This window comes from Pyxicephalus adspersus, chromosome 1 (assembly GCF_032062135.1).
Source record: "Pyxicephalus adspersus chromosome 1, UCB_Pads_2.0, whole genome shotgun sequence".
NCBI lineage: Eukaryota > Metazoa > Chordata > Amphibia > Anura > Pyxicephalidae > Pyxicephalus > Pyxicephalus adspersus.
Genome location: NC_092858.1, coordinates 48,320,938 through 48,341,883, shown reverse-complemented (window position 1 = coordinate 48,341,883; position 20,946 = coordinate 48,320,938). Strand labels below are relative to the sequence as shown.

Sequence of the window (20,946 nt, the reverse complement as noted above, 5' to 3'; positions counted from 1 at the left end):
AATAAAAAGTTGTATTTATACAGCTCAATTACTAATACTGAAGTTTACCCACATACATTTTGCCCGAGCAGTGGTTCTTTAACTTCAGTAAGAGCCAGCTTGCCTTAAAGGAGGTAATTGTTGCTGTGCTGTCTTCCCTGAAAAAGCTCCAATTCCCCTTCATGATATGAAACCTAGAAATTCTCCTTCATGATATGAAACCTAGAAGTTAAAAAAAAACAAAATGTGAGCAGACATGCTATTTACTGCAAAAGTGGCCGACTGTCTTTTCAGCAATAACACTTTCCTGCCTTTTTAGTTATTTATGTTAATTTAGTTACTTATGTTATAGGGGGCATAACATGTCCCTTCTACAATAAAGAACCTGTCTACTCGCGATCTTTTTTAAAAAAAATTAGCTTTAGTTCTGCTATAATATAGCTGTATTGAATACGTGTATGATAACTCTTTTGGATTGTAACATGTAAAGGGCAGTAGTAAAGTACAGTGCAGAAATTTTATGTGGAGTGAATGCATGTCACTTTCCTTCTGATTTACTGTACTGTTAGCTATTGTAAATGTGTATATTTGTTCTTACTGACTGTGTTCTGCTCATTCCATTCAGGTAAAGCTGTCCCACGATCACCAGACAGGCGTACTAATCGAAGCATTCACTCCCATACAGGATCGTTCTCCAGCCCACCCTTGGCATCTAGCAAAGAGAATCTACCTGTTTTAAACACACGTATAATTTGTCCAGGTAATGCAGGATTTGGGTTGGCCAGTACATCAAACAGATTTAATTAGGCACAATAAAATGTAAATTCTGTAGTCAAGAGAAACTTTCATGTAAGATCTGTTTTTGGATGACTAGTGATCGATGCACAATTGTAAAGAACAAGGAATAAACTATATAAACTAACAAATGTGATGGAATGTGTACACATTAACTATACTATAAATGATAACTTTATTTCTAGATTTCTCTAATATTTGCTTGTTCTTTCTCTCATAGGTTTGAGAGCTGGTTTGGCAGCTTCCATTGCTGGCAGCTCCATCATCAACAAAATGTTGTTAGCAAATATGGATGCTATTGGTGCTTCTCCTTTTATTGACCCAGATTCTGATTCCCTGTAAGATATGTTTTTATGTACTTTATTTAGAGACACTACCTATGCATCTTATCTAAATAGATTCAAGGTTTAGTATATACAAAAAAATATATTATTGATTTGAACCTGATTCTCAGTTTTCATGTGCACCTTTAGGTCAGAGTTTTGTTTATTATTATTTGGGGCTTTGGTTACAAATGTTACATACTGTGAAAACCTTTTCACATACACCAACATAAGTCAAGTTTTTTTTAAGATTACAAATCATTACATGAAGGGTGATTGGTAACCCTGTATATACTTAAGTGTATACTTAATAATATTGCTCCTCTGTTTAACTCCTTATCTGGAATATGCAATTGGTATATTGCTGATTTAGGTTATGTAGTGATGGATGCTAACTAAATGTACATATAGGCTGTTGGTGGAAAGCTCATTGGAACCACTCGAATATTTGCCTAGCACTTAAGTCTTTCATTTGATGCCTTTTCTTTGTCAACTAGCATATGTTGGTATTTGAGAGTGTTGGACCGTTTTATTTGTAGAGCATTTCTTGTTTGGCCATTTAATCAACAGATATTGTACAATATCATGCCAAGAAGTAACAATGAGGTTACTTTTAATATAATGAAGTCTGTACACACAAAGTGGCTTCAAGAATACACATATGACTATGCCCCTAGTCTCTATAACATATCATTTTCTATGCCACTATTTTATGATTCTTAATGATTATAGAGGTTATAGGACAAAGTGTTTACCATTGTTACTGAATTTTAGTATTTTAAATGTATTGTTTGTAATATTTACACATTTGCTTCTGTCCAGTTATTGACTTTCCTTTTTTTTCCCCACAGGGAAGGCTATTCAGAAAAATGTGTAATGAACAATTACTTTGGTATTGGTTTAGATGCAAAAATATCCCTAGAATTTAACAATAAACGAGAGGAACACCCTGAGAAGTGCAGGTAAAAACTTTACAAATTTCCTTGTGTTTTGTATAGGGCTTCACACCTAGTGTAAATATATGTATACTTTACGTAAAGTATACATAGTACATTTTACCTAGCAAATGGCTGTGGTTTCTTCAGATACATATGTTAATCATAAGGCTTTTTATAGAGTTTCTTAATATAAAAAGCAGAGAAGGCTTTTAATTATTTCCTGCTAATCGTTTACTTTTTACTTTCATGTGTGTTAAGGTATTCTTTCTTTGTTACCAAACGATAAGTATCAGTTGAAATATAAAATTAGGAACACATTAGAAGACTGTTTCAAGACAATTTCAACCTTGTTTCAGCCTTGGTGGCTGTTTTGTGATCATTTTTGGAGGAAGCTGTGTTTGAAGCATAAGCTGCTAAGGTCATTGGAAACATTTTTATTCTTTGGTCATTGCTTGATTAGGCAAAGAAACCAATGGCTACCAACATATTACTGCCCATATCATTACATATCAATATAAACATTCCATCAGGGAACACTTGTGCTTCTTAATTCAAATATCATCCCTAAAATTACATCAACTTTGTGTGATGTACAGGTTTTGTTTTGACCACAGAGGCTTATTTAGTTTTATGTTAATTTGGAGGCTTTGTTTTTTTCCACCTTTTCTAACATTGTTACTTTTGAGAAAATTTTCCTTTACATGTGACATTACATACTTTTGTACCGGTGTAACTGGTTAGGGTAACGGCTGTTTGACCTTTTTTCCCTTTACTCATTGTCTTAAAAACTCTTTAAAATGTGCACTGACAAACCTGTTTTGTAGCTGATACATTTGCTAAATGGCAATTTTACCTTTTTTTGGAGGTGTATCTTTTATTTCATCCACTTACTTTAAATAGTCCAATTTGTTTCTGTACATTCTGTTTACCTGGATTTTATTTGTGTTGTGATTCAGGAGCAGAACCAAAAACATGATGTGGTATGGAGTACTTGGCACCAAGGAATTACTGCAAAGAACCTACAAGAATTTGGAGCAAAAGGTTCAGCTTGAGGTAATCCATTAGAGCACTATATTATCTGAAAATACATGAGCAGTAGGTATAAGGTTGCAGAAATATTGTATCATATTCAGGTTTTATATATTTGAGCTTAACCTGACATAGTAAAATGTATTCAGATTCCTTCATTTGAAAATAATTATGTACAACCAGGTTTTCAACTGTGAACCAAACATTATCCGGAAAAAGGGTTTTTAAAAAATGTCCAAGTTTTTTTTTGACTGGTATTTTGGTGAAGCACAGCTCAAATAATGCCTGCAGCTAAATAGAACAATAAACACAAATCAAGAGTACGTAAGTTATGCATACCTTAAAACTAATGTGGATAGTCATTTTTTTGTATAAACTTCTCCAGTGCCAGCTCTGCAGTTGGCCGACTTTCAAAAGATGATACTCTCAATGGGCCTTATACTCTGCTACATATAGTTAGCCATCACAGAGAAAGTAGTTTACATGTCCTCTTGGCTTATTAATAATAATTATTAATTATAAAAAACAATATTTATATAGCATATTTATATAAATATAATGCACTGCTTAGTTATATTGATTTAAAAAAAAACATTTAAAGGTTTGTTTGTCTCCCTTCCTTAAAACTGAGCTGTGTTAGATGCACTATTTGTGTTACATGTATTCATATTTTAATAGGAACATTTTTCCCCCTCCCTCATCTACAATCTGGCAAATGGATAAAAAATTAAAAGCTGCCTATCGTGTAAATTGGACTGTCATTTTGGGGCAGTTACAAAATTTCTATATGTTTACAGTGGGTTATCAATGTTTCTTATTTGTGTATTGTCATATTAGCTAAATGTGTGTGTGTGTGTATGTGTGTGTGTGTGTATATATATATATATATATATATATATATATATATATATATATATATATATATAATTATTGATGGGTATCACTTCTATACCATAGCATGTGCCCATTTATCTCTTTATTTAAGCAGGCGTGCTTCATGAGTACAGAGAACATCATGCTGTTTTTGCAGCTTGTTCACTGCATTTTAGGTTAATTTAGGTTTGCCACAATCACTACAAGATTGTTTAATTGTTCTGCCTGCATGTGTTACTGTGTTTTGGCATTTCAAGAGGTGGGTTTAATCATTTATTTTTTAATATAACTTCCTTGTTTTCGGAGTACTTTCCTATTCTTATATGCTAGTAGAACAATCCCGTGAACTCCCCTGACCACTTGTTGAATGTAATTTATCCTGTTTGATGGGCAGTCACTCAGCATAGGGGTTGAATGTAGTTCTATTTCCTTATGTACCAAACACTCTTTCTTGATGTTTTTTTACTCTTTCCTTGTCTTATGATGTTTTACAGTGTGATGGGCAGTACATTCCTCTACCAAGCCTTCAGGGTATTGCAGTGTTAAACATTCCAAGTTACGCTGGTGGCACTAATTTCTGGGGTGGAACTAAGGAAGATGATGTAAGTAGATCAGAGGAAGTCAGACACAGCCCCTGTTTATTTTCTTGCTGTGTCATCTAGGATCTGAACATACTTTTCCTCATAGCTTTCTTGCCGTCAAACTAGAAATACACCAAACATTCCAGATACTAGTTCTATTTTGGGCATGGGAATATTTTTTTGTAGCTAGCACAGGAATCTGGTCGTACAAGAAAAACAATTTCCTGTATTTCAGCAGTAAGATATATCCTTGGTTGAGCATGAGAGGCTAGATAGCCGCAAGCTGTAAAAGCTGTGTGGCCTGTAGTGTTCTAGTATTAATTTCAGGATACAGACAATAGTTTTCAATAAAGTACTAACAAAGTTAAGTAATTTTAAAAAAAATTCTAGTTTTCTTATGCAAGTCTTCTATGAGATATTTAAATTTTAAAAGTAATAACTAGCACCTGAAAAGACACAGACCCACTGTTTCTTCTATAGCTTTTTTAAAAGTGCGAGATCAAGTGAACATTTATGGGATATTATAAGTGGTTCTTCATAATCTTGTTCAAAAAAATGTTGAAACCTTTAAATATTAAGATATAAACGGCAGTGAGAATAATAGGCAGTTTCCAGTCCTAAACATATAGGACCCAATGTCATGTTAGGTTGGGTCTCTGCATAGCATTAGTTGCCTAGTTTCATGTTACTAAATAGAAAACCGTTGAATCAGAAATAACTGTTGTTGTGACCTGTATGTATTTTGGTCTACTCAGATATTTGGTGCTCCATCATTTGATGACAAGATTTTAGAAGTGGTGGCAGTATTTGGGAGCATGCAAATGGCAGTTTCCAGGGTGATCAAGCTTCAACATCATAGGATAGCCCAGGTAAGTGTTTTTTCGGTTTTTTTTTTAGTTTACATAACCATTGTTTTTTTCCAACCAGGTGGGATAAAAAAATAGCCAAACAGACCATAGATAAAGAAAAGCAAATAGTGTACACTCACAGGGAAATTGAAACCTTCTGCTGATGTTTTAAAATCTATAAATCTTAAAAAAAAAAACATATTAGAAGACTGTAAGGCTATTGTACACGCTTGCAATAAAATCTGGTGTGTGTACAGTGCCCGTCCGCCATCAACAAACTATCTTAATGAAAGTTAGGAGGGAGAGAGCGCAGTGGGGTGCCGCTCGGTCGTTCTCCCCCTCCCCTCTCTATAGAGCAGAACAATGCTGTAAGTACAGCACTCGTTCACGCATTGTGCAATACCGGTAGTTTGTAGTTGAAGAATCATAAAAGATCCTTTCAAACGACACTTATTACACATGTGTATGCAGCCTAAGTTGAATAAAAATCTGTGTACAAATTTATCAAAATGAAATAGGATGGAATAAAGGGAGAGAGTGCATTAAAAACACTCCCAGCATGATTTCAAGTTATTTGCAGTTTACATTGTTTAAAAGTAATGACAATATTCCTAATTCCCACTAAACCCCATGCATTATATTTTGGCTGGAACTACTACATCTCACTCACTTGTTGGATTTTTTTTTTTTTTTTTTAACCTAGTGTCGGTCAGTGAAGATCACTATTCTTGGAGAGGAGGGTGTTCCTGTACAAGTAGATGGCGAAGCATGGATTCAGCCTCCTGGGGTGATAAAAATTGTACACAAAAATAGGGCACAAATGTTAACCAGGGATAGGGTAAGTGAAATTATTGATGGTTGTTTAGTGCATTTACTATTTATTTTTTTAGTTAATATTAAATTAACATTTCTGTTAATAACAATTTCACTTCAAATAATTCATAAACTTAATAGTGTTATACAAAGATCAGGCTACATAATCGCGTAACTAGAAATAACACACAGTACAAATTTATCATTGAGTTATTATCACTTTTATGTTTTTCTTAAAAATTTGAGGTTTCTGTGTTTATGCTAAAGTTAGGGGGATAAGCTCATCACTGGACAATGTAGGATGGTTGCAAAGTCAATTTTTTTAGACTCGGGCATAAAGCTTCCATTTAACACATAGCAAAAACTGGAGAGACAGCAGCTAGGTATGCTATCTATGTGTCAGTTACAGCAGATGATCTAGAGCTTTTATTTAAGTATTACGTTGTTACTTTCATTCTGGGCATGTATTTCGTTTCTTGACAGGGGCAGCGGATTACAATTGATTGATTGAAAATATGAATATTGTTGTTCAATTAAAGTAGTTGAATTGAGAAAGGCTTTTTTGGTTTCTGGTGACGCTTGCCCCCTGTGTTCCTCTGCTTGTCTTCCTGCCCTATTATATGAAGGGATTGCAACTCCATGGTTTTTGGTTGTAAGTTTTTGATAAAATTCCCCCTGAAGAAGTGGACTAGATCTACGAAATGCATCGAGGATTACATGCAATTATGTCTGCATACTTTGGAATAATAAATTGTAATGTAAGTTATTTTACACAGATGAGTATCATTGCCTTTAAAGTCCCCTTGTCTTGGTCAGAGAAATAAATATTTAAAAATTTAGGGATGTGGCTTGTACAAATTGTAAATAATCTGTAGGGAACCATTTGCTCTTTGTTGGACAATTGCTAACAGCCTCATCCAGGCCCTTTTTCAGGGAAAATGGTGGTGGATGATGCCAAAAAACCTCTGAATTTACCATCATTTATTTCACCATATTACATTAGACACCTTTTACCTCTCTAGGTATCATACTTGCTTTTTACAAATCCAACACACAGTATGATAGACAGTATTTTTAATCCGTCCTAATTTTTTTCTGTGGGCAATCTTAGCAGGTTAAACCTCCTTTACTGTCACTTTCAGACTATTGTACTTTACCCATAAACAATAGTGACACTTGTCACAATGTGTAATGTGATGAAGCGGATTTTCAGCATGTGCACAACTAACATCTATCAGTGTGTTGCCTAAACATCATTACCACCTAAGCGGTAATCTCGAGTGTGACTCGGGATTGGTTTTAGTTGCAAAAAACGGTAATCCTGAGTCACACTCGGGGTTAGTTTAACCTAAAAAACACACTTACCTTGCTCCGTCGCTGTCCCTCCAAGTATTGATTGAAAAAAGCATGTTTCCTGAATTGATCATTTTGACTTGCATTAGGTGGTCATCCAACTTAACTGTAACTAGCACAGCAGTAATACGAAGTATTTAATTACAGGCCTTTGAAAACACTTTGAAGTCCTGGGAGGACAAGCAGAAGTATGATTCTTGTAAGCCTGCTCTGCGTCCTCACTTATACTCTCCACAAGCTGTTGACTTAGCTTCAGAGGAAGAGGTCACCCTTATTCATCTGTGCTCACAAGCTGCTGAAGAACTTATAACAAGGTGGGCCAGTGTTCTAATCTTGAGTTCTTTTACTGAGCAAAGTATTACAAAAAGTATATTTATTTATATAGCTGTAACATTTTACCAAATACATTAGTAATTTCAGTTCATGTATTCAATATTGTATTGTAATATTGTTTTTCAAATAATTAGTGTAACATTTTAAAGATAAATGTAGGTAAAGGTAACTTCCCAGTGTTATGAAGAAGCACTAAGGCCATTTTAAATATCGCAGTCTGCTGAATTAGGAACGAAAAAAAAAGTCAAACACCACACCTGCATTTCAGTTGTTTATAGTGATAATTTTTTTTACTGCTGTGCCCAAACAAGTTTTGTATTTTCAGGTTTCATTCCTAATGTATTTTAATTACCCTTAAATTTTACTTTTGCGTTCATATCCTGTAATTCTGGTTAATGTTATGCCTTGTTTTGTATTCTTATGTGGACATCTTGTGTTCATTTTAGGTAATGCATTTATTATTATTAATAATAAACAGGATGTATATAAAGCTAACATATTAAGCAGCACTGTAAATTAAATAGGGGTTGCAAGTGAATGACAGTGACACAGGAAGTGGGGAGGACCCTGGACAGAACAGCTGATAATCTAACAGTACACTTTAGAAGTGAAGTTGAATACATGAAGTATATTATTAGTGTGCAAATGTTGTGTGCATTTATGTATATAAAAACTGGTTTCAGAAATAAATTTTTCAATTTTTTTATGTTCCTGCCTATTCCTTTTTTATGTTCCTGCTACAATCGTTTAAATTCCTTTTATTTTCCATCAATCTACACTCCGTACCCCATAATGACAAAGGAAAAACCGACTTTAGGCAATTTTTTAAATGTATTAAAAAAGAAAAAACTGAATAATCACATTTACTTGGCCTTATTTAGGCCTTTTGCAACACTTGACATTTAGCTTAGGTGCCTCGAATTTCTCTTGATCGCTGCTGAGATGTTTATATGCCCTGACTGGAGTCCACCTGTGGTAAATTAAATTAATTGGCTAGGATTTGAAGAAGCCTACAAACACAAATTCTGCTGCACTGAGGGTTTTAAAGAGCTCCATAATTCTCATAAAAGTTTGGCACAACCAGGACTCCAAGAGCTTGTTGCCTGCTTAACAAAGCAATCCAAGAAGGGCCCTATTGAGAGAGGGGACCAAGAACCCTATGGTCACTCTCACTGCATTCCAGAGATGGGACTAAGTTACAGAAGGTCAACCACAACTGCAGCCCTACACCAATCTTTGCAGCAGAGTGGCTAGCTGGGGAGCCTCTGCTCAGTGCAATACAAGAAAACAGGCTTGGAGTTTTCAAAAAGAACCAGGACTCTGACTGTGAGAAACCATAGAAGAAATAACTGCAGGCAACTGGGCACCACTCATTACCTTCCCAGTAACATCCTAACAATGAAGCATGGGGGTGGTAGCATTGTGCTTTGTGGGTGTTTATCAGCAGCAGGGAATGCTTCAATGAAAACCTGTTCCACAATGCTCAGGGCCTCAGACTGGGCCAAAGGTTCACCTTCCAACGTGACAACGATCCAAAGCACACAGCGAAAACAACACAGGAAGCTGATAATCTAACAGTACACTTTAGAAGTGAAGTTGAATACATGAAGTATATTATTAGTGTGCAAATGTTGTGTGCATTTATGTATATAAAAACTGGTTTCAGAAATAAATTTTTCAATTTTTTTATGTTCCTGCCTATTCCTTTTTTATGTTCCTGCTACAATCGTTTAAATTCCTTTTATTTTCCATCAATCTACACTCCGTACCCCATAATGACAAAGGAAAAACCGACTTTAGGCAATTTTTTAAATGTATTAAAAAAGAAAAAACTGAATAATCACATTTACTTGGCCTTATTTAGGCCTTTTGCAACACTTGACATTTAGCTTAGGTGCCTCGAATTTCTCTTGATCGCTGCTGAGATGTTTATATGCCCTGACTGGAGTCCACCTGTGGTAAATTAAATTAATTGGCTAGGATTTGAAGAAGCCTACAAACACAAATTCTGCTGCACTGAGGGTTTTAAAGAGCTCCATAATTCTCATAAAAGTTTGGCACAACCAGGACTCCAAGAGCTTGTTGCCTGCTTAACAAAGCAATCCAAGAAGGGCCCTATTGAGAGAGGGGACCAAGAACCCTATGGTCACTCTCACTGCATTCCAGAGATGGGACTAAGTTACAGAAGGTCAACCACAACTGCAGCCCTACACCAATCTTTGCAGCAGAGTGGCTAGCTGGGGAGCCTCTGCTGAGTGCAATACAAGAAAACAGGCTTGGAGTTTTCAAAAAGAACCAGGACTCTGACTGTGAGAAACCATAGAAGAAATAACTGCAGGCAACTGGGCACCACTCATTACCTTCCCAGTAACATCCTAACAATGAAGCATGGGGGTGGTAGCATTGTGCTTTGTGGGTGTTTATCAGCAGCAGGGAATGCTTCAATGAAAACCTGTTCCACAATGCTCAGGGCCTCAGACTGGGCCAAAGGTTCACCTTCCAACGTGACAACGATCCAAAGCACACAGCGAAAACAACACAGGAATGGTATAGGGACAACCCTGTCAATGTCCTAAAGTGGCCCAGCCAGAGCCCTGACTTGAACCCTTATCAGAGATCTTTGGAGAGACCTGAAAATGACTATCCACCAACAGCCCCCATGCAACCTGACTGAAGTAGAGAGGATTTGCAAAAAAGAATGGCTGAAAATCCTCCTGTCCAGGTGTGGAAAGCTTGTTTCACCTTACCCAAAAGACTTGAGGCTGTAATTCCTGCCCAGAGTGCTTCAACTTACCTATGTAAATTTGATATTAGTTTTTTCTTTTGAATACATTTACACAATTGTCTAAAATTCTGTTATCTTTTTGTTATTTAGGGGGTATTGAGTGAAGATTAATGGGGGAAATAAAGACTTTAAACGATTCAGGCTGCAACATAACAGTGAATGGGGTCTGAATACATTCTGAAGCTTATGTATATATGTATGTTCAATAAGTGTAATAAGCCCCACCTACTAGATTGTAAGCTCTTTGGGGCAGGGTCCTCTCCTCCTGTATCACTGTCTGTATTAGTCTGTCATTTGCAATCCCTATTTAATAGTGCTGCGTAATATTTTGGCGCTATATAAATCCTGTTTAATAATAATAATATTATTAAGCTGATTAGCTGTTACAGTTTTGTAACGCCACATCTTTATTATCTACCTAATAAAAGCATAACATGTACTTGCCTGTAGTTTACCACTTGTTTTCGCAAAGCCTGAATAGAAATCAAACCTCTGCCACACAGCTAATACCTCTAGGTAACCACATATTTGGTCCCCTTTTTATGGTTTTGTGGGTGCCAGAAATCCTTAAGAATGTTGCTGTACAAATATAGCCTGTATGTCATGGTTCACAGCCTGGCTCCAACTCTCTCCACATTTTTTTTCCCCATCATAGTGATTGGGTCCTTCAGATCCACCAGGCAGTAATGATTATTCACAGAGGTGGACAAGGCTTTTAATTTAAGTATCTGGTTGATCTTGCTATAACAATTTAGGACACCCCTGATGCCTAATATGAAAAGGGCATGATGAGCAGTAACCATATATGTGCCATGTCATCAATAAAAATACTTTCTATTCACTTTAGGTTTACAATAAGGTAAATATTGGTGAGAAAATCAGTAGGTTTACATTACTACATACCTCCTTAGATATGCACCATACCTATGAATCTACTCTCCCCCAGAAAAAAACCTTGTATAGGCTACATACAGGTTGAAAACCGGCAGCAGTAATTGCATATGCTGCTGGTGATTGCTAAATAAAGCAAGTCTGTTATCTTCCCCAAATGCAACAGTATGACTAAAAAAAAAAAAAAAATATGAACACTATTTTTCTTAATCATAGATTTAAATTCATCCACCAAGCAAAACATGTTACATTATTTGTTTTTCCATGAATTTCTGTTAAATTCCGTTTCGAATTTCTATGAATTCAGAATATGTGAAGCTGCGAAAATCCACAGTTTGCTGGAACAAGAGCTGGCCCACGCAGTGAATGCTTGCTCGCACGCACTTAACAAAGCAAATCCTAGGTTTCCAGAGGTAAGGTGGCTCTATATGTTTACTTTGTAGTTTACATAAAATATTGTTACAAGCAACACAATTGGTTCAGTGGCCTTTGCAGCACTAGGTCACAGGTTCAAATCTTATCCAGGACATTGAGCCTGATTTATATAAAGCTCTCCAAGGCTGGAGAGGATACACTTTCATCAGTGGATCCGGTCCATGATTGAAAACATTTGCTAACAAATACCAAATTACTTTTAAGAAAACCATTTCAAGTTTGCTGGATCACCAGGTTCACTGATGAACGTGTATCCTCTCCAGCCTTGGAGAGCTTTGATAAGTCAGGCCCATTATCTGCAAGGAGTTTGTATGTTCTCCCCTTGCTTGCATGGGTTTCCACCAGGCACTCGGGTTTCATCCCACATCTTTAAAACATGCAGTTAGGCTAATTGGTTTCTCTCAAAAATTAACCTTGGACTGTGTTAATGACATATGACAATGATAGGCAATCAACGAAGCTTATACTTTTGGCTGATTGGAAAGCTCTAGATCTGAACCCTGCACTCTCTGCAGTTTAATAAAGCACTGGTCGCCAACCTTTCAGACATCAAGGTCCAATAAATGCATTATTTTAAATCCTGTGGACCATTAATAAGAATTTTTCTAAAAAGGTAAATACATTTGTAAAATAATGATCTTTCTAATGGTGCTTGACAAAGAATGTGGAGGCTCTGATTCATTGATCAGCTTACAGACAAGTGAAGTAATACTATTGTTACTATTATTAGTTGCATTATCTTTGGTATTACTAACAAAATGCAAAATATTTGTTTGCTTTTTTTTTTACTCATTATGGGTTTATTTCATCTAAGAAACATTCAAACAAGAAATTATAGTTATCAAAGTCAAACTATTTGATGCCAATAAATATATCAGTTAAAGAAAATACACAGTTACAGTCATACTTACCAAAAAGAGAATTTGAGAAATAAACAAATAAAATAAAACTTGGAGCGGAGTGACTGTTGTAATGGTGGAAACAATACTGAAGCTTACGGCTCGGCAACGGTTGCCTCATACAACTTCAGACTACACTGACGCCACTCTGCGCCTCCCTTGCTTTTCCGTCTCTAGTACAGTTGGTGAATTTAGTGCAATATAAAGGCAAAAATTGTCATTCAGCATATAAGAATTTATTAGAATGTTATTTTTGTTTTATTAACAAAATATAAAAATTGCAAATAATGTCCAAATTTTTCTGGTGGTCCACGGACCACTGGTTGGCGACCACTCTATTAAAGCACTGGTGGCCATCTAGTGGACCTTTTTTTTTTTTTTTTTTGATATTTTGTTTTAAATAATACACACAGGTGTTTTTTATTATAAAAATGTCTTAAAATTTTCTAGGGAGGACGTGGCAACAGTAGGTTCCAACCCTGTCCCATTCTATCCAATGCTAAAAATTACAGTTCTTGTCTAGTGTTGAACCTTTTTGGTAAAATATGCATATTTTATTATTATTTATAAATGAGATGGTCTTACATAGGGAAAATCTAATTTGTAAAAAAAAAAAAAAAAAAAAAAAGACTCTGGATATGCATTTTCATGTACAGGGTTATGCCAGTGCATGCAGATATTGCAGCGTAGGCATTATTCAGAAGTGCTGGGCTATATCTGTTTAATAGTTCCCTATTGCCAGTAGTGAGCAAAATGCTGGATGAAAAATTCTGCCAAGTAGTAGTGATAAGTGCTGTCTCCCACGATAACATGACAACTATTTGTGCTCCATGGTGACATCTTTTTTAATTCCTAGTTTAAGTTTAAATAAACAGCTGAACTTCGAAAGAAGGATGTTTAAAGCATTGCTTTAAGACAAATGAGTGTATTTGCCATTGAAATTTGACTGTTTGAATGTGTTTTTTTAAGATTTTGCTTTTTTTCTTCAGAATCTAACTAGGAACACTGCAATTGAAGTAGCAATGAATGTGAAGGCACTGCACAATGAAACAGAGTCTCTGCTGGTTGGGAGAGTACCACTGGTATGTGTATTTGCTTATTTAGTGTCCTTACTGGATGCCTTGTTTATTAGTACTGTCTTCTAGTATAACGGTGTGTGCCAAATCTAGGTAGCTTTTAAAACAAGAAATTTCTGCTCTAGTATATATAGGTGGCCCAGTTAAACCTTTCGCTGATGTATCCATCTAAACTTATTTTTTACAGCAGCTTGAAGCTCACCATGAAGAGCTCCTGTCCAATGCACTGCATGATGTGGAAGTGGAATTGACAAAACTTGCGGAGATCCCCTGGCTGTATTATGTTTTGCAGCCAGATGAAGAGGAGGTATGATGTCTGTATGTAATAGGTATAGAAATACATATGTCAAAAACCTATAAAACCTTTTGCCGTGTTTTGTCATAATCTCACTGGTCAACAAAATTATACTGGCTATTGTTTTTTTAATTTCTTTTGAAATATTCTGCTTTCTAAATAACAATTTATCCTCCTTTATGTTAAACAGGATCCTCCCATGGAATATACTAAAAGGAATAGTAGAAGCACAGTATTTCGTATAGTGCCAAAGTTTAAAAAGGAGAAGGCTCAAAAACATAAGACCAGCCCTCAGCCTGGTATGTGTTCCACAGTCAAAATAGTGATCAGGATATGTAATGTACATAAGCAATGTAGTTTGAAAACTGATCATTTTTCTTTCTTCCAAAACCAACTTTGCAAACAAGTTATTTTAGGTTTTGGGAAACACCCAGTAGATGTTGAGATACATTATATTAATGTTGCTGCAGACATGTATGAAATGCTGCATGAAATGCTGCATGAAATGTAGAATCATTTTGATTTTGGCAGATATATATGAACAGATTATATTTAGAAATTGCAGACATATTGTACAGTTGCAAAGATCTTTCACTCTCCATGTTGAAAGTTTAGGTACGTTTATTCTATCTAATAGAAGTCTGTATTCTATTTGAAATATTGCAATAGAATTGAGGTTGCAGGAGGAGAAAACTTTAGGATGGGTGAAAACCAAACACACAAACAATATTTTTAGAGGAACTTATTAGGTGGGTTAAAAACCTTTTATAAAAGTGAAGTGACCCATACTTCCAGATTAGTTTTTAGAACTTAAATGTAATTTTTGAACATATTAAATGAAACTTAAATGAAATAAAGGGTCACAGTTGGACAACGCCATTAAGCCTAAAAACAAGGAACTGATATTTTTTGTTTTGTCATTGCAAACAGATATTACCTATCTAGTAGAATGATCTGCATCCTGTATTCACATTTTCATAAAAACCCTGGCCATACTTTGGTTGTTTAAATGTGTCTTCATTGGTATTTTTGCCCAAGCAGTAAGTAAACTTAACCCCCACTGAATATAACTGTTGTAGTCCCTGTTGTGCATTTCATCCTAAATAGCTCCCCTTGCCTTTGGCCTCGCACAGTTGCGCAGTTGTCCTGGACTGAAGTTGCTTAGTCTAAATGTATTACCCACATTCTTCACATCTAATACATGTCGTAAGTCAAATAGAGCTTGTTTCATTACCTGGCTGTTGGACATCCAGGGTACAGCAACATATCTTATCTGGTATTCCTCTAATTAGACTCACTTATACAGTCTATTTTAGACACCACACTTAAATTATTTATCTCTCTCACACCATGAAATCTATACATTGGCCTTCATTTCACCTCAGAATCAATTTCAAGTCACTTGCATTAGACAATAAATTATTCCACAGCTCATGCCTTGCTTTCATTTCTAGCCTTATACATATTTACATTCCTTTCCACCAATCTGCTAATAACTGCCCTCCTCCTAGCCTTTTCCCATGCATGGCTGAAATATTTCTTCCCTACCTTACTATTACCACTTATACTTTGGGCAGATGAGCTGCTTGGTTTGTATTATAAATGTATTATTATGTTAGTCAGATCTGTGTTTCTGTATACAGTGTTAGCGCAGATGTTAGGGAAGTTGCATTTTGTGGCAATTGGCAAAAATGCTGTTGATAAATTTCATTGAAATTTCACAGTTTACTGTGTGGTCCTCAAATGTTGAGCTTTCAGCGAATTCTGTTCTTTATACAACAGGACCATAGAGCTGTTCTTCCCTCCATATGAATACACAGCAGTCGTACACCACCAATTATTCATTCATTTGCCACAGTGGGTTGATGAATGATGCCATGGGTAATGCTGTAAACATGCCAGAGTTGAGCACAATTGGTCCTCTTGTGACAGTCATCTGACATGTGTACGTATCCTAAGGCATTATCATTTATTTTGTTAACAAACACCCCCAGCTATTTTCAAAATCATACCTGGTGTGATCTTGACTTCAAGACATAAGGGTATGGAAATATATGCCATTTCACCTTTTTGTTTGTTTTTTAGCCCTGTCTATTTTTTCGTAACTATTTTTTGTTTGGATCTCTAAATTTCAAATGACCTGCAACCTTTAGATTGCCTTTTGTTATAATCCTAAAATTCTTAAACTATACATAAACTTTACATAAAGTGGATGTATTGTAATAACATAAAGCTATATTGATAGATACTAAAGTAGATATATAAGGTAAAAGAAAAAAAAAGAGCTGAAGTATGTCTTTCTTGAATGCATTGGCATTACAGGCTCTATTGCACTATTCTCGAATAGTATTAGTCAACAAAATGAAGACCTCTATAGAAAAGAAACCTCCAGTGTATGGAAAAAATTTGCTTAAAACAAAAATAAATTCTTAAATAGAACCATGTGATCTGTTTAGCCTGCCTTCCCAATTAAAGATGCAGCCTAATAAGTGAAATAGTTCTAGAATTTTGGGGTGAAAATAGTTTTGCTAAAAGTTTAAAGTAAAAGGCCTTCCTTCTCATACTTGTAAAAGTGTCAAATGTCTGTGTGTATGATTAATATCATAGTAAGTTTTTTGTTTAAAATTTAAAATGATCTTTAAATGTTTTCTAAAGACCCATCTAAACAAACATTGTTACAACAATGTCACTGTTAATTATTACTATACAAACTTTATACCTTACATCACTGATCCTAACCTTTAAAAAAATAACTCTAGTATTTTATGAATGACTATATTGGGTGGGAGTTGGAGCTGAAAGCACGGCTGCAAAGCAATGAACCCAGTCCTTGTACAGATATTTGTTTGAATTTATTGTTGATTTTAACCTGCATGCACAAGAAATCAAACCATTAGATTTGTTGATTCCTTTTCTCTTTTCCCTTTGCTAGCACTGCATTTCTGTTTTCCACTTTCTTTGGCCTAACCAATGCTTGTTATGCATTTGTGCATGTACAAATTAAGGGGGTTTTGCTCTTAACTTTGGTAGTTCAGAAATGGGGCACAGATGAAGTGGCAGCTTGGCTGGATCTTCTCAGTTTGGGAGAGTACAAAGAAATCTTCATCCGTCATGACATCCGAGGTTCAGAGCTAGTACATCTGGAAAGGCGGGATCTTAAGGTATTTCCTTTGTGCTACTTTTTCCGCTCTAATAAAGTGTCCTGCTTGTGGGAGGTAAACCTTTGCCCCATCCCCTTTCTTGTTATGTGCTTGTAGCTTGGCTTTAATGACAATCTCTGTGTAAACTTATCTGCACTGTTCTGTTGCCTGCACTCCCTGTGTGTGACACTGCAATTGCAGCCTACATCATCAGCAACACTTGTAGTAGGAACACATCCTTTAACCTGATTGATTCATAATATATATTTCATATCCACGAGATGGCTTTATAAACTTACACCAAGGTAATTCTGTATTTTATATATAAAAAAAACTATATCACAGGTAAAATTGGATCAGTGTGGAAGGTTTCTAACAAGAATTTGATGTTGTTACAGTTTACTTAAAATTAACCCATTTACTGTACCGTATTAAACATTTTTTTGTTTTTATTTTACCATTGTGTCCATGTTATGCATCTTTTGTGTGGAAGGCTCAGATACAAGCATGCATGTTGTACAGTGACACTATTCTCATCCCTTGTTGAAACACATTTTGCTTGCATGCTACATATTACTTTAATGCAAATGTCTCAAGACCTACTTACAGCATCAAGCTGCTCTTGATTTTTGTTGTAAAACTTGTAGTAAGGGAAATATGCCATTGCTAATATTCCTCCCAGCTTTAGTATAATTATTATTATATTGTTTATCATTCTGAATAAACATATAAAGTATTATTATTTTGTTTTAAATAGTTAATGAAACTTCCAATAATATTTCACATAAGACAGTGCTTAATTGCCATGGTATTCTTAGACCCCAAACCAACCTAAATGACTGAAAGTCTAAGCATTGTAAATGATGAATATTTCATTTATACACATTACAAAATACAACATATTCAAGAGAAGGACATTAAGTGCTGCGGGCTCAAAAAAAAAAAAAAAAAAATTACATGCAGTCCGTTTACATTCCATTGGTAAGACTTCAGCACATTGGTCAAGTCGGCTGCTTTACAAGGTTGGACTATGTACAGTAATGTTTTTAAACTTATTTCATTTTTATACCTGAACTCCAGGCAGTTAAAAAAATACATACATTAATGAAGAAAGTATTCATTAATAAATCAATAAATGTGTTTATTTAAATGGAGCCAGTGTTTAAAAATGTACAGGTTAAAAACACATTTTAACAATTATCATTACAGTGCATTCAATATATTGTAAGCCTTTTGATGTACCGGTAATTGACATTTCATCAACTTAAATTGGTCAAACAGATCAGTCATTGTTATGTTAATTCTCTAAAACAAAACATTTTTTAAATTAGAAACTTGCATTTCAGAATCCAGTTGTGAGGGGAAAAAACAATGCTTGAAAAATATGCTTTTGAAAGTTTTTTATAGCAATGATATTCTTTGTGTACTTAATAAACATCATGATGTTTCTTTACTTAAAATCATTTAATTATTTTTCACTGATATGTAGCTGCTTTTAACAAATGCTTTTGTTTCTTATAGGATCTGGGGATAATGAAAGTGGGTCATATGAAGCGAATTCTACAGGCAATTAAGGAACTTGGCAAAAATGCATCTTTAACTGACGTGTGAAGGCTCAAGAGGTTCTTGTATGGCCCAAGGCTTGACCAGAGCTCCTAAATGATTTGAGGCACAGTTTGGTTTTAGTTTACAATATTAATGTAGAAGGCAGGAAGCAAAAGTTCAGGGCATTGTGCACTTGGCTATTGTGTTAGCAATTTGGTGCCAAAGTTTGGATCTTCATGGCTTGAATGAAACATTGCTTACTAGTTCAGAGAGAACTGTGCTGGTAAGAAAATGAAAAATCATTGTTTGCCGCGATAATGTAAAGTGTCTTAGAAGTGTGGCAATATATCTTTTTATGGCTTAAAGTTGCAGAGCTTGCTTGCATTGGGCCCAGACTTCCAAATTACAGAAAAGGTCAACATGAAATGGGCCAAGTCTAAGTTGGTAGTCTTGGTTCATGCTGCCTCAGGTACCGCTCACTTCACTGGCCAAGGAATATGACACTTTATATACACGTAAAGAGAATGCAAATAAATGTGCATGGAGTGCCTGTTAAAATTGGATTTCAGTTGCATGACATATCAGATACGAAGACAAAAAGAAAAAAAAAACTTGAACAATTTTTATATTGATTTTATTAGGTTTTAATTTATTACTACTGATGTGTCTGTTGGCTAAAGGCACTTTTGTACTCTGTGTTGTATATTTTTGCATGAGTATGTTCATTGCCAGGGGTTTTGTGGATGTGAAGATGTAGCTCATGTGCCATGTATCTTCAGAAAATAATGTGCATTATGTATGTTTAACATATTTATTAAAGCTAATCAATATTGTTTCGTAATTTAACCAGTTAGATTTAGCTTATCAAAAGTACATTTTACTATGATGGTTACCTCACAAAATTTATCTTGTAGTTTCTTGCGAGCTTCTTGTTTTTTTTATTGCCTTATACCATTTAGAATATCAAATTTTAGTGACTTTATTGGCAGTCTTCAGCTCAAAAACCTAGGTAGCAATAGAATGCAAATAGCTGATGTCTGGCCACCAGGGTTATGGTAGCATATTTACACAAACCTCCACAGTTCTCTAAGTTAATATGCCTACTAATTCAATGCTAGATAAAGTTTTCATTTACTGCTTCTTCTGTAGCTTGATATAGGCAGCTAAAGTGTCCTGATTACCCTTACTATGTTTACTGCTGCCTTGTTCAATTAGGAATTCTTACTCTTTAGTACAGTAACCTGTAGAAACCACAGTATGCCTAATACTTCTCCAGATCCAGTTAATTTGTATTGGTTTACTGCATCTACTTAAAATATAGAATTTAATGCTACTAAACTTAGAACTTAAAGCCTAACCTATTTCTGAACTTGATCTAATAAATACAACTTGCCTGGTAGGTGTTTTGATTCTCTCCCTTAATACCCTCTGAATTCCTGACCCAGAAGCATGACGATGAGGCAGGGTTTGCATTATTTTACCTGCATTATTTTACCTGGCATTACCAGGCAATTATGATTTTTTTAAAATGAGTCCAGCAATGGAAGACTATATAATCTTTCGGTAGGTCCACTTTAAGAAAAAGATCCCCTCTTAATAAAAAAAGGTAGTTTGTGTTTTTAGAAACTTTTAATAGTGGATGTAGGTGAACATCTTGTGAACAGAAACATCACACTGCATACATTCATGCAGAGTGGCTTGTAAACCAAAACCACTAATAATTTATATTATCAGCTCCAACTGCTGCTTATAGTTGATGTCAAATAGGCACTATGTGCACCGGTTCCAGAAAATTGATCAAAACTATTTTATATTTGTTAGTGAAGCATAATGTCTGTTCAGCTTATTAGACCAGGTCTCACATTAGTCATAAAATGTATGCTGCAGAATGTAATTGAATGGATTGCAGTCTTGTTTGATGCAGGATAAATACCTTTTAATGTGACATTTGCAGGTAGTAGTAAGCCACTGTTTCTGTTTTAAAATCCAGATGTCCAGATATTTTGCTAAATGTT

General features: G+C 35.2%; 1 protein-coding gene across 1 annotated transcript in view; it reads left to right on the top strand.

The window, feature by feature from the left end:
- DGKH (diacylglycerol kinase eta) overlaps positions 1-20,515 on the top strand; it is a 97,632-nt gene extending 77,117 nt beyond the window's left edge. Inside the window, 14 exon segments of the mRNA XM_072399958.1 lie at positions 605-739; positions 995-1,112; positions 1,949-2,059; positions 2,992-3,088; positions 4,432-4,539; positions 5,274-5,387; positions 6,070-6,204; positions 7,680-7,846; positions 11,849-11,954; positions 13,865-13,957; positions 14,139-14,258; positions 14,437-14,545; positions 17,277-17,407; positions 18,908-20,515. Of these exon segments, the coding sequence (XP_072256059.1) occupies positions 605-739; positions 995-1,112; positions 1,949-2,059; positions 2,992-3,088; positions 4,432-4,539; positions 5,274-5,387; positions 6,070-6,204; positions 7,680-7,846; positions 11,849-11,954; positions 13,865-13,957; positions 14,139-14,258; positions 14,437-14,545; positions 17,277-17,407; positions 18,908-18,997 (1,634 nt within the window). The 3' untranslated portion in view covers positions 18,998-20,515.
- The last annotated feature ends 431 nt before the right edge of the window (positions 20,516-20,946 follow it).